This window comes from Mercenaria mercenaria, chromosome 16 (genome assembly GCF_021730395.1).
Source record: "Mercenaria mercenaria strain notata chromosome 16, MADL_Memer_1, whole genome shotgun sequence".
NCBI lineage: Eukaryota > Metazoa > Mollusca > Bivalvia > Venerida > Veneridae > Mercenaria > Mercenaria mercenaria.
Genome location: NC_069376.1, coordinates 41,146,287 through 41,162,516, shown reverse-complemented (window position 1 = coordinate 41,162,516; position 16,230 = coordinate 41,146,287). Strand labels below are relative to the sequence as shown.

General features: G+C 35.6%; 3 protein-coding genes across 4 annotated transcripts in view; 2 read left to right on the top strand and 1 right to left on the bottom strand.

The window, feature by feature from the left end:
- The window catches only part of LOC128549654 (mRNA-capping enzyme-like), a 28,368-nt gene extending 22,214 nt beyond the window's left edge, over window positions 1-6,154 (bottom strand). The window contains exons 1-4 of one of the 2 annotated variants that reach the window (XM_053526800.1): window positions 6,084-6,154; window positions 2,120-2,216; window positions 1,474-1,583; window positions 374-477 (exon numbers count right to left, since the gene is read on the bottom strand). In XM_053526800.1, coding sequence (XP_053382775.1) covers window positions 374-477; window positions 1,474-1,583; window positions 2,120-2,198 — 293 coding nt within the window. In that variant the 5' untranslated portion in view covers window positions 2,199-2,216; window positions 6,084-6,154. Of the gene's footprint in view, window positions 1-373; window positions 478-1,473; window positions 1,584-2,119; window positions 2,217-6,062 lie in introns of both variants that reach the window. The other variant, XM_053526801.1, reaches the window with a different exon arrangement.
- LOC128549318 (uncharacterized) lies at window positions 3,683-4,881 on the top strand. The gene is made up of 2 exons (XM_053525900.1): window positions 3,683-4,271; window positions 4,580-4,881. The coding sequence occupies exons 1-2, from the start codon at window positions 3,683-3,685 to the stop codon at window positions 4,879-4,881; spliced, it is 891 nt and encodes a 296-aa protein (XP_053381875.1).
- Window positions 6,155-6,285: 131 nt separating the features above from the next.
- LOC128549317 (ATP-dependent RNA helicase DDX54-like) lies at window positions 6,286-14,164 on the top strand. The gene is made up of 6 exons (XM_053525899.1): window positions 6,286-6,650; window positions 9,260-9,377; window positions 11,275-11,345; window positions 11,757-11,945; window positions 12,109-12,112; window positions 14,016-14,164. The coding sequence occupies exons 1-6, from the start codon at window positions 6,378-6,380 to the stop codon at window positions 14,162-14,164; spliced, it is 804 nt and encodes a 267-aa protein (XP_053381874.1). The 5' UTR covers window positions 6,286-6,377.
- The last annotated feature ends 2,066 nt before the right edge of the window (window positions 14,165-16,230 follow it).

Sequence of the window (16,230 nt, the reverse complement as noted above, 5' to 3'; positions counted from 1 at the left end):
AAATATGTAAGACTTAAAGTTGTCACCTCATTTTTCCATGTCATATATACACTTTATGTCAAACTTAAAGGAAGTGAACATGTTGAAAAATTTGACCAAAACTGTGGGCAAGTAAATTTAAATGATCACAATACATTGCAAGTCAAATGTTTAAGCTGATATCATGAGAGCCTTGACAGAATATTTAAATATGTAACAAGTAAATTTAGGGATGAAAAGGTTATTTTGTGAATAAGGGGACAATATTTCAAAAGATACCTAATATCAAGACATACATAAGTTATTTACAATAAGACCATACAATGGCTTGTTGGTTCCTATTCTTTACAAAACTGTCTAATACACTTCAGACAATACATGTATCTTATCTTACCCCCTGCACTGCATTTTAACATATCTACATCCCTTCTCTTCAACCACTTTACTGTCATAAAATCGTGTAGTATTTGTCAGATCAACCAATAAGCCAAGTTTCTTCTGTGAAATATAAAATCAAAAGGCATGGTTATATAAAAATATTATTTTTCTTGTTTAATTTCTTTTTCTTCATCTTGTTTATGTGTGCCATTACATTTTATATTACATATTATGAAACTAAAGTACTATCAAAATCTAATTAAGAGCAAGTCAAACAAGCAAGGACCAAATTACACTACATATAACCTTACATAACTTTTCATGTTCAAATTTCATGCACTTCATTAAACTTCAGGAATATACTGGCCTGTCAAACAAGCACTTGACCAAATGTTTACACAACAATTGGATGTGGTATACAAACATTAAATATGATCACAGTCTGAAAGGCAATCTGGTCCTAGTGCAACAACAAGGTCATTGCAAATTTCCTATTCTACAGCAACAAATCAATTTTTAATTACCTTGTAAACCCTTAGGATTTCAGCAACATATTAACAGTAATAATAAATCACTAAGTTAAACCTTTTAAAATTTCAGCTACATTATCATTACTAAACCATTGAGGATTCCAGCAACATATAAAGTAACATACCATGTAAATTTACCTTGCTAAACTTGCAAAATATCAATGTTAAACTTTCCTCGCTAATCATTAAGGATTCAAGCAACCTACCAGTATTAAACCATTAAGGATTCCAGCAGCATATAAAAGTGAATTTACCTTGCTAAACTTAAAGGATTCCAGCAAAATATCAGTGTTAAACTTTCCTTGTTAATCATTAAGGCTTAAGCAACCTACCACTATTAAACCGTTAAGGATTCCAGCAGATATCAACATTACACTTACCTTGCTTACCTTTAATGATTCCAACAAGGAATCAATATCAAATTTAACATACTCGCTTTTAAAGATTCCAACAAGGTATTACCACTAACCTAACATTTCTTTTATCTTGCCAACTTTTAAAGATTCCAGCAACGTATCAATAAATTCAATATCAAACCTTTATAGATTCTAGCAACTTATCTTTTTAAGTATTACAGCACACCTACCTTGCTAACTTTTAAGGACTCCAACAACATATCAATATTAAATCTACATTCTTCTGGCACATCATCGTCATAGCGGCTATCAAGGGGTGTCTTGAATGGTAAAAATTTCTCTGAAACATGTAAGAATGATATATGTTTTAAAATCAGACCAAACTATCAAGAAACATAGATCTACACTACTTACTGTAAAGTCAATGGCTCGAATATCCAGGCTAACTCAAGCAATTAATTAGTTTACTTACATTTTCTTTGAATTGCTTGAAATCAGGGAGAACTTGAGCATTTTGGTCATTCCTTTTCAACCTCTAGTGATCAATGAACTTCAAAACTGTTTAATAAACTTTGGTATTGTTCTTGATGTCCGAATGGACTACATAATTTCATCCTCCTCCTGTTTCTGAGACATTTCAATTTTGTGCAACATCATAAAATATCATTCTGAACAGTAAGATTACTTTCTCCAATAAATATGTCATAGAACTTCTTTTATTGGGCCTTTATCTGGAAGTAATACAGTGTTTGGCTTAACACTCCTTGAAGTTTGAGGAAGGACTTATGAATTAATTTACATTCTTTCTATTATCTTTTTTTTTCATGTATAAAATAAGAACTTGCTAGAGAAAAACATCCAATAAAATACACTTACCGATGATGATCTGTCCCTTTCTAGGACAATCTAACCACCTCGGAGGTGGTCCAAGTTGGGAAGCTTTTGTTTTACCCATCACTCAGACATAATGAATCTGAAGTAAATGTTTGCATTTAGAACAAGGGTTGTGCTAAAAAAAGGCATGTGAAACTAATTTTTGAAAAGTAGGCACTAAGATTGAAAAACTGCTGAAAAATGAGATTTCCACACCATTCAACAAGAGCTGTCACTAATGGTGACAAATGCCCCAGCAGAGCCTTGACCTTTGACCTGGTGACCCCAAAGTCAGTAGGGGTCGTGTACTCAATAAGTACTATCAGCTGTGAAGTTTGAAGGTCCTGGGTGCAGTGGTTCGCGAGTAAAGTGCCTTCATGCAAAAAGTTAACGTTGTGACGAACGAATGAACGGACAGTTGAAAACTAATATGCCTCCCTTTGGGGGCATAATAAAAAATAATATTAAATGGAAAATAAGAAGCGCCAAAACAAATCTGATGGCTCCATTCTGAATCTGAAAATTTGTTTTGTCACTTTACCCAGATATGCAGGGTTTGAGACTAACAGGATCCTGGGGACAGCTAGATTCTGTTGGGATCTCTTATCTCGGCGTAACTCTTTCATTGAAAATGCTACTTCTTTCTTCTTTAGTGTAAAATAACTATGTATTTGACAAGAAGGAGGCAGTTTTATTCATTCTCATTCAAGAATAATACTAAGTTTTGAAGCTCTAATAAAAAAAAATGCTGTTTGACACTTGTGCATACACGTGTGTTATTTTCAGTTGAAGATCCAAGAAAAATGGGAAAACACATTTAATTAAGCACCCCCTCAGAGTTAAAGCCAGAAAAATTGCACAAATGTATCCACAGAGCCTCTAGACTCTAGTCCAAATAACAGGATGTTTTGGGACAGCGTGATAACTTTTGACTGTCGCTGTCTCCGTCATGTCCAAACTTATTCTGCATATTTCTGTTAGGAAATCCCCAATTAAAATCCGCTGGGAACGTTTTGTAGTACATGCACAAAGTATTTGACAATTTGTAATGATTACATCTCTGATAATGAATTTATGTTGACATTACAACATAAACTTGCCTCGCTGACATTTTATGAAATTCAATGTGTATTTTGTGTTTTATTTCTGTAATTTAATGTCATATTGGCAGTCCGCATTTATTCAAACCGGTGTCGGGGTAGATATCTCCTCGCACCAGTCACATCATATTTTCAAAGATTTGTCTCTTATTTAAAATTATGGATTAAATTCAACCCATATGTTGTTTCTACATGAATATTAATGTTTAATTTATTAAAGCAAGTAAGTCTGACCAGTATATTATGACTCTTTTGGATTTTTTAAAATCTTCATTTTCCTAACAGTAAAATATCAGATCATATTCATAAAATAAATCATCAGATCCCGATAAGCCGAAGGAAGTAGCTATTCCTACGGTCCCAGAAAGCATTTCGTTATAGTTGAATAACAGTTTCCAACTCTATCCATCATCACGTGAAGTATATAGAAAAGAGAGTTTACAAAACACTTAATGCGCTAGTAGCAATGGGGAAAACTGAAAAAACTGACCCACCAAACATGGTTAAAATATATAAATGTCTCGTAGTTCCTCATCTTGAATATGCAGCACATGTATGGCAAATAGCAGACTGTAAACCATTAGATAGTATCCAAAGGAAAATACTAGCTGCATGTCTTGGCATACCAGCCTGTGGTGGCATAGAAGCCCTTGAAGTAGAGTCAAATACACTCCCGCTAGACCTCAGACGTGAAGAACTGTCTATAAGAGAACTGGCCCGACTACTCATGAGACACGAAACCGAGCCCATCAAGCAAACCATAATACATTGGCTAGAGACAACAAAAGTGACACCAGAAAGGTACTTATCTCCCTTAGGAAAGATGTTCATTCAAGTAAATGACATGGAAAACAACACAAGTACAAACTACCACATTCTTGAACATCAGCTAACCTACCTAGAGTACATGCAACCAACACGGCGACCACCAGAATATTGGAGCACCCTAGGTTCATCCAAAAATAGATCTGCACTCCAAATACAAGAATCAAAAGAAATAATCAGAAACCAGATACACGACAGCGACATCCACACCTTACTAGCATTCACTGATGGTTCTTGCAAGGGCAATACAGGACCATGTGGAGCCGTGGCAATAATTGCATATTTATGCCACTTGACGATACACATACAGAACTGAAGAAACCAGTGTCAAGCTCAGCAAGTATCCTGCTTGGTGAAATTGTAGCTATAAAAATAACACTGCAAAGAAGAATCAGAAAGAAGACACATAAACCAAATAAAGATATTTTCAGACAGCCAATCTGCTGTAGGAATTCTACAGTTAGGTTGGAAAGCTGACACATACACAACAACTGTGAGAGAAACAGTAAACAACTGACGAAAGATCTGGACTCAGTAGGCATCAAAACAGACATCGCATGGACACCTGGTCATGCAAACATCTTTGGGAATGAAATAGCTGACCGTCTTGCAAAGGAAGCTGCAAGTGAAGCTGAGACAATGGGCGAGTCTAATATCCCAACTACCTTGCAAGACATAAAGAAAGCAGCAAAGAAGTCATGTGAGATGAAATGGCAAAACAGATGGCAACTAACAGACACCGGAAGGCATCTTCACCAATGCCTGATGTTGGGCTTAACCTCAAGGTCCCCACAAACACCAGCATCGAAGTACAATGCCAGCATGTCATCCATCAATTGAGAACTGATACTGCATGCTAAATGGATATGCATAGGATCGGGTTAGCAGAATCACCATTGTGCGCATGTCGACATGGTGCTGAAACAGTCCAGCATTACCTTGAAGACTGTGTGCTACATGAAGAAGTGAGGGAGAGATTAAGACTAGAATTTGCTAGATACACTGGAGTATATTCGTTCAATGCAGAACTACTACTCCAAAGAAAGAAAGACGACCCTTACACTGAATGGCGAGATTTATTGAACGAGACGCTCTGCAGCTTCATAAGTATCACAAAGCGTCTCATGAACAAGACCTCCTCACGTTATATTTAATTTAATAGAATACTACCTGAGTGAAAATTATACCGTGAAGAAATACCGATGTGACCAACTACCAGAGAGACATTCGAGCCAATCAGGGCTCATGATCGATTCAATGAATAGGACTAAAAAGGTCGTTTTAAGGACCGTACATTTTCACGAAAGAAACTCTCCCAATATTGTCAATTTTTATTTCTCTTTTCTATTTTTTAAATGTCTTATCACCGAGATATGAAGGGAAAATAAAACATGTAACATGATATTCAAACCATGATGTGAACTTCAATAATGACATATTTATTACTCACATTATTATCATAACATTCATTGATCTATTGCATATATCTATACATATAGAACAGTCGATGACAACAATATCACACATAGACATAAATTAGCCTTTTCCTATTTTCGAAATCAATTCTACTTTGGATTAAAGAAATCGGGTCAAAATATACCAGTTGAATGCAATACAAAACTGTCGTAGGAGCCGTAGGAATAGCCACCTATGGTCTATTACACTATTTTCATAGGAGAGTCGTAAGCCTGCGAGGCTATAATTTCCTACAGGACCGTAGGAACAGCCAGTTCCTAAGCTAAATGAGTAAAGCTACAAAGCCTCAAATTGCCAGTCTATTCTTCTAGAGTGAGGCAATTACTGAAGACTCATGAATACGAAAATGTCATTCGAACTAATATACTTTTACCTTGCAGTACATACTGTAACACAGCTAAAAAAAACAAACTTTGACATCGCGAAAATATATAACAAACACACATTTGAACAAATTTTACACAAAATACACATTTTTTTTAACTTAATTATAATTTCAACAATAAAGGCAGTTAGTTTTGTTTGCATAAAACAAGCAAGCCTACTATATTTATCCTAAAAATTACCAAAGACTGTTTTAATTCTCGCTCAGTTTCAAACAGGAAGTTGACAGTTTTTATTAGCCTCCAATCCTATCAAACTTACCGAAATGAGGAGATTTGAATTTCTTTTTAAACCATTTACTATCTCACAAATAATATTCTGATATAGAATTGTACCATTTACATGTATAACAAGCTTATTAACTTGAATTATCTAGATTTGGGTAAGAGATTAAATCCAATATGTCAGCGCCCATATCCACGTTTTGTTGACATTTTTCGCAACTTTTTAAATTAAGTTTTGTAGATTATTTCAACATGTCGAAACAAAAACACAGAGGCAAACATAACAACAAAACAATTAAGAATTCTATGAAAGCAAAACAGTCGTTAAAGAAAGAGAAATTATCTCATGGCAAAAGTAGGAGTGGAGGCAAAGAGCAAGTCCACATGGTCCAAGAAAAGAAACCAACTAAAACTAAAGACTTTAATAAAAAGAAAATGAAAAAGCCATGGAAGAGACCTGGAAACAAAGAGGATGATCAAAACTCTGATTTTGAAGAAGTTATCGACCATAGTGAAAGTTCAAGGGTACAGAGTAGCTTACTTTTTACACATGGAATTCAACCCATCCAAATGCACAGTGATTAATATTTCCAAGTCTAAACACCCTTACAAATCCACTTACACATTACACGGGCAGACACTAGGAACCGTAAGTGATGCAAAATACCTTGGTGTTAGCATCACTTCAGATCTAAACTGGAACAAACCCATAAACCAGGTCACTTCAACACCTAGTGAAACACTTAACTTCATTAAGCCCAATATTCCCTCCGAACAGCAAAATATTAGGGAATTTGCCTACAAAACCCTTGTTAGACCACAACTAGAGTACTGCAGCTCAGTGTGGAGTCCACATACACAGCACAACATACATAAAATCAAGATGGTCCAACGCAGGGCTGCTCGATGGGTCACCAGTGACTACTCAAATTACAGCAGTGTCACACACATGTTAGAACAATTGGGGTGGCGTTCATTGCAAACAGAAGGAATGATGCCAGGCTACTGATGTTTTACAAGATTGTCCATGGACTGGTTGCAGTGCCAATGCCATCTTATATTTTACCTCCTACCCGGCTCACTAGACATATGCATTCCCTATCATTTCGGCAAATCCAAACACCCTGTAATTATTACAAGTTCTCCTTCTATCCGGCTACCATCATACTCTGGAATTCTTTGCCGGCTGACATTGCTCAGGCACCTACCCTGGATCAGTTTAGGCAAGGGGTAACCAAGCTGGGCCAAGACTTCTGAGTGACCAGGCTGTTTTTAATCCTTTTACTGTACATTTCGCCTTTTTATTAACACTATCAGCTTTGTCTCAAATTCTCACAAATAGATTATGTATTACTTTATTTCTCCTGTACATTCCTGCTTTCAAACTCTTCCGCACTGACGCGCACCTGCATAAAATACTCACAAGGGTGTCATGCAGTATTTATAGATAGATACACCGGAGTGAAATTTTATCAATTATAAGTCTCTAGACGTCTTTACCTTAAAAAAATATACTGGGTCAGTTGAAAGACCCCAAACGACTGAAAATTTTACTTTAGGTATTCAAATTTTATTTAAAATGATTAATTTTGGTCATATGTGAATATTGTTTGAATAAAACTGGAAGTGGAACTTACAAGAGAAACAAAATATGAAAACACCCATAACAACCCCTAAGATGTAATGAGAGTGTACAGGTATAGATGCACCTTTCATTTTATGTCAGAATTGTTCTTAAGTACGTTTTAGAAGACGTACTAATATTAAAATTATTAGATTTATTACTACTAGTTTTATTTTGCCTTTTATATTCTAACGCAAAAGGTGCAGCTACATCCAGGCCGGTCAACATGCAGAGGAACTCTGTCATGGCCCATCTTTTTTTTTTTCACAGACTTCTTTTAATTAAAGTATGTCACGTAGACACATGATTATATCATCACATTTAAACCACATTTTACCTTAAACATATACATAACTATTTAACAATAATAATTATTTATTGTTACATAGGAAAATCTGATTTGGGGTTGACCGTGCCCATTACATCTTTGGGGTCGTATGGGGTGTTTGTCATATAGAAGAGATTGCCGTAACGTCACACATTAAAATCTGTTTATCTGGTGGTGGGCAAAACAAACATTTTTACATCATTTGTGTATGGGATCGGAATTGTTAATTTTTTAATATTTATAACTTTTTCGCTCATTTATGGATTTTCAAAATTCAGTAAGTTTTGAAATACTTACAATTTTCATATTTTCGTATTCAAATATCTTTTTTAAATGAATAACCAATTTAAATGACATATAACTTTAATAGCGGCATAGTGATTTTCAAAACTTTTAGAAAAACACTGTAAGTTAAGCGTTCATATTTAATCCATTTTATTTCGTAATAACAATTTAAAGTAATTAATAAATTGCTTGTTTTATAACCTTTCCGTTGATCAAAAATTTATTGATATGATTTGTGTTTTAAGAAATTTTAGGCCGTTAGAAAACATCACTGTTTACAAAAAACATGGACGTTCGACTTCTGCCCACCCGATCACAGTCTTATCAGTTCTAAAAATAGAAAATACAATGGATTTGTATGCAAACAAGATCTCTCCTATTCGTTCTGTGTCTTGTAATCCAGTTTTATTCCAACAAATTTTCACGTAAGACCACAATTATTCATTTTTAAACAACATTTGATTAGTATAAGTAAAAATTTCAGTCGTTTGGGGTGATTTGGGGGAGATATGGAGTCGTTGGGGGTCTTTCAATGGACCGAAATATACTTATATGTATATAAAGGGGGTATTTTTTTATAGAAAGACTCCTTTAGGGTTTTTTTGTAAGATAGAATTCTGAAGTCTTATTTATAGACAGCTTTTACCGTAACTAATGGCATGTGTGTTTGTAGTGCTTTTTTCCAACAATATTTCAGTAATAGGTAGTTGAGGAATCCAGTGTTTCTAGATTTAATATCTGAGTTTTAATCTGTTCTCCACAAGTAAAAACATACACTATAATGTTAAAGAAACTGTTTGACATGACCATGATGACTGTATTTAAATTTTTCAGGGTTATTGTCAGGCCCTTTCAGCTTGTCAAATGTGGATGTGAGAAAACTTTGATATATTTTAGAATGTTGAAGCAGATTATGATTCAGATGTAGATGTAGACCAGGAAAAAGATGATGTCCGTAGGCTTCTTACACAACAAAACAAGAAGAAAAAGAAATCTGGAGGTTTTCAGTCCATGGGTAAGATTTCAAAGTTTATTTTTTGAAGTTCCTTAAAGCAATCTTAAAAGATGAATTTCTCAGTATTGCTTAATAGTTTTAGAATTTAGACAATAATAGTTATGTTAAATTTGAATACAATTATTGCATTTTATCAAGGCTAATATTAGGATTTATCAGTCTTGGTAAAGTGACATTGACTGAGGGTGTAGCCGAAGGCTTATGTCACCTTTTCCTAGAGGTCGATAAATTCTCATATCGGTCAAACTTGCAGCAAGATTTTTTTTATGAAATAACTATCAACCTGGTGGGAAAATCCTCACATGTCTAGCAAACTTCAGTTATGGTGCTATAATACTGTAATATTATACACAGGGTAAGACTTCATGTTATAAGGAAAAAAACCTACTAACCTCTGAAAATATTTGGATTTGATAACGTTTTACACAAATATATTTAATAATGTAATAATCTGCAAGCTGATGGATTAAATAACAAAAACATGAGGGTCATGGTGACCCAAGTTTGCTCACCTGAATTTCATTGCTAAAATACCAGGTATCAATATCAGTAGTGGTAGTGAGTCATCCAAGAAACATTTCTAACAAATTACTTTGAAAATGTGCATGCAGATCTAATGGAGAACAAATGTATACTTTCTCCGTTAGGTAGGCAAGAAAATTCGACCTTTTATTGTAAATCATGTGACTATGTTTAGACCAGCTATATTACAGTTTAAAAAAAAGAAATATTTTTTATGGGGTGAGACATTGTTTTTGCCCTGTCCGTCCGTCTGTCACACTTCATTTCCGATCAATAACAGGAAAACCATTTGACCTAGAACCTTTAAACTTCATAGGGTGGTAGGACTTATGGAGTAGACAACCCCTATTGTTTTTGGGGTCACACCATCAAAGGTCAAGTTCACAAGGGCCTGAACATGGAAAACCATTTCCGATCAATAACTTGAGAACCACTTGACCCAGAATGTTGAAACTTCATAGGATGATTGGACATGCAGAGTAGATGAACCCTATAGATTTTGGGGTCACTCTGATAAAGGTCAAGGTCACTGGGACCTGAACAGGCAAAACCATTTCCGATCAATATCTTTAGAAGCAATTGACCCAGAATGTTGAAACTTCATAGGATGATTGGACATGCAGAGTAGATGACCTCTATTGATCGGGAGTCACTCTATTAAAGGTGAAGGTCACAGGAGCCTGAACCTGGAAAACCATTTCTGGTCAGTTAGTAACTTACTTGAGAACCACTTGACCCATAATTTTGAAACTTCATAGGATGATTGAACATGCAGAGTAGATGATCCCTAATGATTTTGGGGTCACCCTATTAAAGGTCAAGGTGGCAGTGGACAGAACATGGAAATCCATTACCAGACAGTAACTAGAGAACCATTTGACCTAGAACCTTTAAATTTCATAGGGTGATAGGACTTTCAGAGTAGATGACCTGCATTGTTTTTAGGGTCACAGGGGGCTGAACACAGAAAACTCTTTTCAATCAATAACTTGAGAACCACTTGACCCAGAATGTTGAAACATAATACAATGATTTGAAATGCATAGTAGATGACTGATTTTGGGGTCACTCGATCAAAGTTCAAGGTCACAGGGGATTGAACATGGGAAACCGTTTCCAAGTAATAACTTGAGAACCACTAGGCCCAGAATGTTGAAACTTAGTGGGATGATTGGACATGCCAAGTAGATGAATCCTATTGCAGCCAACACCTGTGTCACTTTGGCTTTTGCTCCTGTCCCCTATTGACTTCTTGCATATACAGCTATGCATTGGGGGAGACATGCGCTTTTCTACAAAAGCATCTTCTAGTTTATTTACTATATTTATATACAACTTATACATTTTATATACAACTTATTTCTTATATTTGCAGGTCTATCCCATAATGTCTACAAAGGAGTAACAAGAAAAGGCTATAAGATTCCTACACCTATTCAGAGAAAGGTAAAGTAGTATTGTATAAAAATAGCAAGTTTATATATATTCATTACAAAAAAGAGTGGTCTCTATGCCCGAGTGGTTAAGTTCTGTCACTAACTTCAAATTACTTGCCCTTCACTGCTGGAAATCTAACTTGGAGTGTAGAATTCATTTATTGAAAGAAACTGTCCCAACTGGCTTATAGAAAGTAGCTGGTTCATTTTAGGTACCTGCCAATGTCACCACTTTAGGCCAAACTGTATGTTTTAAAGTTTCTCTAAACATTTTAAATATTTCCATTTAAGAGAAAGAATATATAATACGAATGACACTCATAAAAAATCTGAAATTAAATCAAATTTCTTTTGTTAAACATAGAACTGAATAGTCTTTTGTAGAAATGTATATAAGTTGCACCTTTGTTCCTATTATTAGACCATCCCAGTGATCATGGATGGCAAGGATGTAGTTGCCATGGCAAGAACTGGTAGTGGTAAAACTGCAGCGTTTCTGATACCTATGTTTGAGCACCTGAAGACACATTGTGCAAAGTCTGGTGCACGTGCACTCGTGATGTCACCAACAAGAGAGCTTGCTCTACAGACCTTAAAATTTGCAAAGGAGGTACGTTATTTCTTAGGCGTAAAAAAATAAAAAATTGTTTGTTTCCAGTATCCCGATCTACCCTAAATATTTGGCCCGACCCTAAATGTTTTTATTGCCTTGGAGAATATTTTTTTCAAATTTTTAACAAAAAAGTTGCAAACAGCACTTTTTATGCTTTAAGCATGGTCAGTGATGTTATAACCAACTTACTATGCTCTAAAGGCATAACCCCCTTATTTGTATTCATTTTTTGACACAAAAATAATTTCCGAAAAGTCTCACTTAATAAACCCCCCCCCCCCAAAAATTTTCTGACCTACCTACCCACCCTATTTTTAGCTCACCTGAGCCAAAGGCTCATGGTGAGCTTTTGTGACCGCTCAATGTCCGTCGTGCGTTGTCAGTCGTGCGTCGTATGTCTGTCAACATTTTCTAAAAAAATCTTCTTCTTGAAAACCACCAGGCAGAATTACACCAAACTTCACAGGAATGATCCTTGGGTGGTCCCCTTTCAAAATTATTCAAAGAAATTAATTCCATGGAGAACTCTGGTTGCCATGGCAACCAAAAGGAAAAACTATAAAAATTTTCTTGTCCAAAACTGCAAGATGTAGAGCCTTGCTATTTGGTGTGTGACATCATCTTATGGTCTTCTATCAAAAATGTTCAAATTATGCCCCTGGGGTGAAAAGAGGCCCTGCCCCGAGGGTCACAAGTTTTACATAGACTTATATAGGAAAAAACTTCAAAAATCTTCTTGTCTAAAACCATAAGACCTAGACCTTCGATATTTTGTATGTAGCATTGCCTTGTGGTCCTCTGCCAAAAATGTTCAAATTATTACCCTGGGGTGAAAAGAGGCCCTGCCCTGGGGGCCTCAAGTTTTACATAGACTTGACATATAGGAGAAAACATTAAAGATCTTCTTGTCTGAAACTGCAAGGCCTAGGCTTTTGATATTTGGTGTATTGTATTGCCTTGTGGTCCTCTACCAAAATTGTTCAAATTATTACCCTGGGGTGAAAAGAGGCCCAGTCCCAGGGGTCCCAAGTTTAACATAGACTTATATAGGGAAAAAAAAATTCTTTTTGTCTGAAACTTCAAGGCTTATGCCTTTGATGTTTGGTATGTATCATTGCCTAACTGACCGCTAACAGGATTATTCAAATTATGCCCCTATGGTGAAAAGAGGCAGCACCCTGGTGGTCACTTGTTATATGAGTTATATAGAAAAAAATACTTCAAAAATCATAGAGCATATTTCCTAGACTGTTTAATTATATTTACCTGATGTACCAAAGTGATTACATGTCACCTTACTGTGACCTTGACCTACTGACCTACATTCTTGTTTTTTGAGATACAGCCTTGAAATTTTGGATGACATGTTCAGTTTTGCATACCGATCTTAAAACTGACTTTCAGTTACAATGAATGTGACCTACTGACCTACTTTCTAATGTTTTAGCATCAGTTTGCCATTTAAAACATGTGGCTCATATTACTCAGGTGAGCGATTTAGGGTCATCATGACATGACCCTCTTGTTTTTAGCATGTTACTGGAAACAAAGAATTTTTTTTAAGCCTTACCGTATTTACCTATCTAATAGACAATCCTTGTTTCAGACGAGATTTTCTTTAACCCTTACCCTGCTAAATTTCTATAATGTGCTAGTCCATCTTTCAATTTGGAAAGTACCATTAACTGTCTAAAGTGGTGCTTACCAAAAAAGATACTGACTGAATGGCGAACAGTGCAGACCATGATCAGACTGCACAAATGGTTGCAAAGGCAGAATCACTTGCTGCCAGCAGGCTAAGAGTTAATTACTTCAAAGTTAGTCGTATTTTATAAAGTCTTTTATAAATGCTTAAAGTCAGTAGCACTGATTTACCTGTTAGATAGGCCAACTCTTAAGTCTGATTTTTTTAGGAGTTCTTATTTTACAGTAATATGTGGAAGTGATACACCTGGCATGACTCTGTCCTGGAATTTTTTGAAGTACAAAACTATTGAAACCTTTAGTGACACTATTAATCAGGGCCAGGGACAAAGAATGATAAATGTATGAATTTTATATTTGCAGCGGTGTGTGAAAGTATACAGAAGCCTGTTACAAAAGACATTCTGTTTCGTATAACGGAAGTAGAGCGTTATATGCCACCCACAAAGGAACAAAGGTCGTCTATGCCCCCTCCATCAGCCAGACCACCACATACCTCACACAGGCACTGATGAACAGCTGAATAATTAAAACGTATTGTGTATTTATCATGATGTGCTAAAATTACAAGGACACATTTGAAGTGCAGTGATATTCATATTGAGGTATCGTTTTCACTGAGACAGGGTGACATAAAGTTTTAGGTTGTTGAATGATGCAGTGCAACATGTAACTGTTTATGATGTAAGTATGTGAGACGATGAAGAAAATGTTTTATTAACAAGGCAAGAAAACCAGTTTCAGTGATATAAGCGATTGTGGAATAATTCTTGCAACAAACAGTTACCGTATCTTCCACATCTTGTGTTTGTAGAATGAAGGGTTATTTCAGTTTTGTGATATGTAAATTACTGTAAGCAATATTCTGGTATGCTCCATTAACTGTTAAATTGTGTTTTGAGTAACAGTATGATATTTTTTGAAGAAAAAGTCAAAGGTGTAGGGTACATTTCATTTCCATTTGCAATCTGAGGATAAAACAAGCAGCATAAACTTGCATATTGCATTTTTTAGGTCCAGGATTTAATTGTATAGGGATAATCGCAGGAGTCTGTGGGTCCCCCATGTACTTCTGGGACAACTTGTATATATATTATATGTGAAGAATCTGACACACTGTCATACCCTTGCATAATTGTAGTAGGAGACTAATAGTGTCTGAACAGTTTGTTTATTGTATCAGTGTAAATCCAGCTGGTAATAAAGTTTCGATTCCATTTTGCATATTTTTATATCAATGTAAATGAGATGGGAAACCAAAAAGTTTTAAACCTGTTTGATGCCATGTAAATTGTGGTGTGTTTGTGCTCTGTACAAACCAAATCAACAACAACAGGGATACTGGTTTTTGATGTAAGTAAATTGTGCTAAATACTTGTTTTAGTTGCGAAGAAAGTGCTAAACATTCATCCACATTGTAAATTGTTATACAATGTAAAATAGGGTTATTATAGAAGTAGCTTGATCTGGGATACTGAATCTTGACAGATCAGATCTCACGAGGCGTGCATGCACCAAATGTGATCCATCCGTGCAAAATCCACGATAGTCGAAAACAAAATCCCAGATCTAGCAACTGTTGGTATGACCCTTTTATTATTTATCTCCACCTTTTTATTTGTTTATTTGTAATCAAACTAAATCTTAAATATTTGTTGATGTTAAAATGAAATGAGTGACGTTTTTGTGTGCACTATTTATATAACTGCGTCAGCTTATGCATATTCATTGAAAGTAGTCCGGTCAACATACAATACGGAGGTACGGGATTTTTTTCAGCCTGTTCATATTTCCTTGTGATATGCAAGTGGTTTTTTGACAGAATTTAAATAGTTATATGAAATGTGCCATGAGAAAACCGACAGTGGGTTTGCGACTAGCATGGATCCATACCAGCCTGCGCATCCATGCAGTCTGGTCAGGATCCATGCTGTTCGCTTTTAAAGCCTACTGCAATTAGAGAAACCGTTAGCGAACAGCATGGATCCTGACCAGACTGCGTGGATGTGCAGGTTGGTCTGGGTCCATGCTGGTCGCAAAGCCACTATGTTGGTTTTCCCATGGCACGGCTCATATAATAAATGTAATTATTATTGTTTAATATCCAGTCATGTGATTAAAGGGTTAGATACATCAGTGTGCTGAATATTGTGTCTCATTGTAGAGGGATGAATACATCAGTGTTCTGAATATATAGTCCCGATTTAGAGGATTAAATACATCAGTGTGCTAAATGTTCACTTCATGTGTAAAGGGATAGATACATCTGGTGCTGAATATTCTGTCCCGATGTATATGGTTGAGTACATCAGTATGCTGAATATTCAGTCCTGGTTTAAAGGTATGGATACATCAGTGTATTGAATTTTTAGTCCTGACGTAATCAACCAAACAGACTTTTCATTCTCAATGTAAAGGGTAAAAATGCTGAAGTCTGTGAAGCTTTCAGCACCATGTTAAGGCTTTATAGATAATGCACTGATAATCCATATCTCTTTATAAAGTGGAATATTAATCCAAGTTCCTGGATGTCTTTTTAGAGGACAGAATTTTAAGTCATGCAGATAAAAAGGCTACC

Excerpts from the sequence above, each read along its gene's own strand:
- LOC128549318 (XM_053525900.1), top strand. The coding sequence starts at position 3,683 with ATGGGGAAAACTGAAAAAACTGACCCACCAAACATGGTTAAAATATAT. Across the intron at positions 4,272-4,579 it reads CTTACTAGCATTCACTGATG|GCATCAAAACAGACATCGCA; the intron begins GTTCTTGCAAGG and ends TGGACTCAGTAG.
- LOC128549317 (XM_053525899.1), top strand. The coding sequence starts at position 6,378 with ATGTCGAAACAAAAACACAGAGGCAAACATAACAACAAAACAATTAAG. Across the intron at positions 6,651-9,259 it reads ACCATAGTGAAAGTTCAAGG|AATGTTGAAGCAGATTATGA; the intron begins GTACAGAGTAGC and ends GATATATTTTAG. Across the intron at positions 9,378-11,274 it reads TGGAGGTTTTCAGTCCATGG|GTCTATCCCATAATGTCTAC; the intron begins GTAAGATTTCAA and ends TTATATTTGCAG.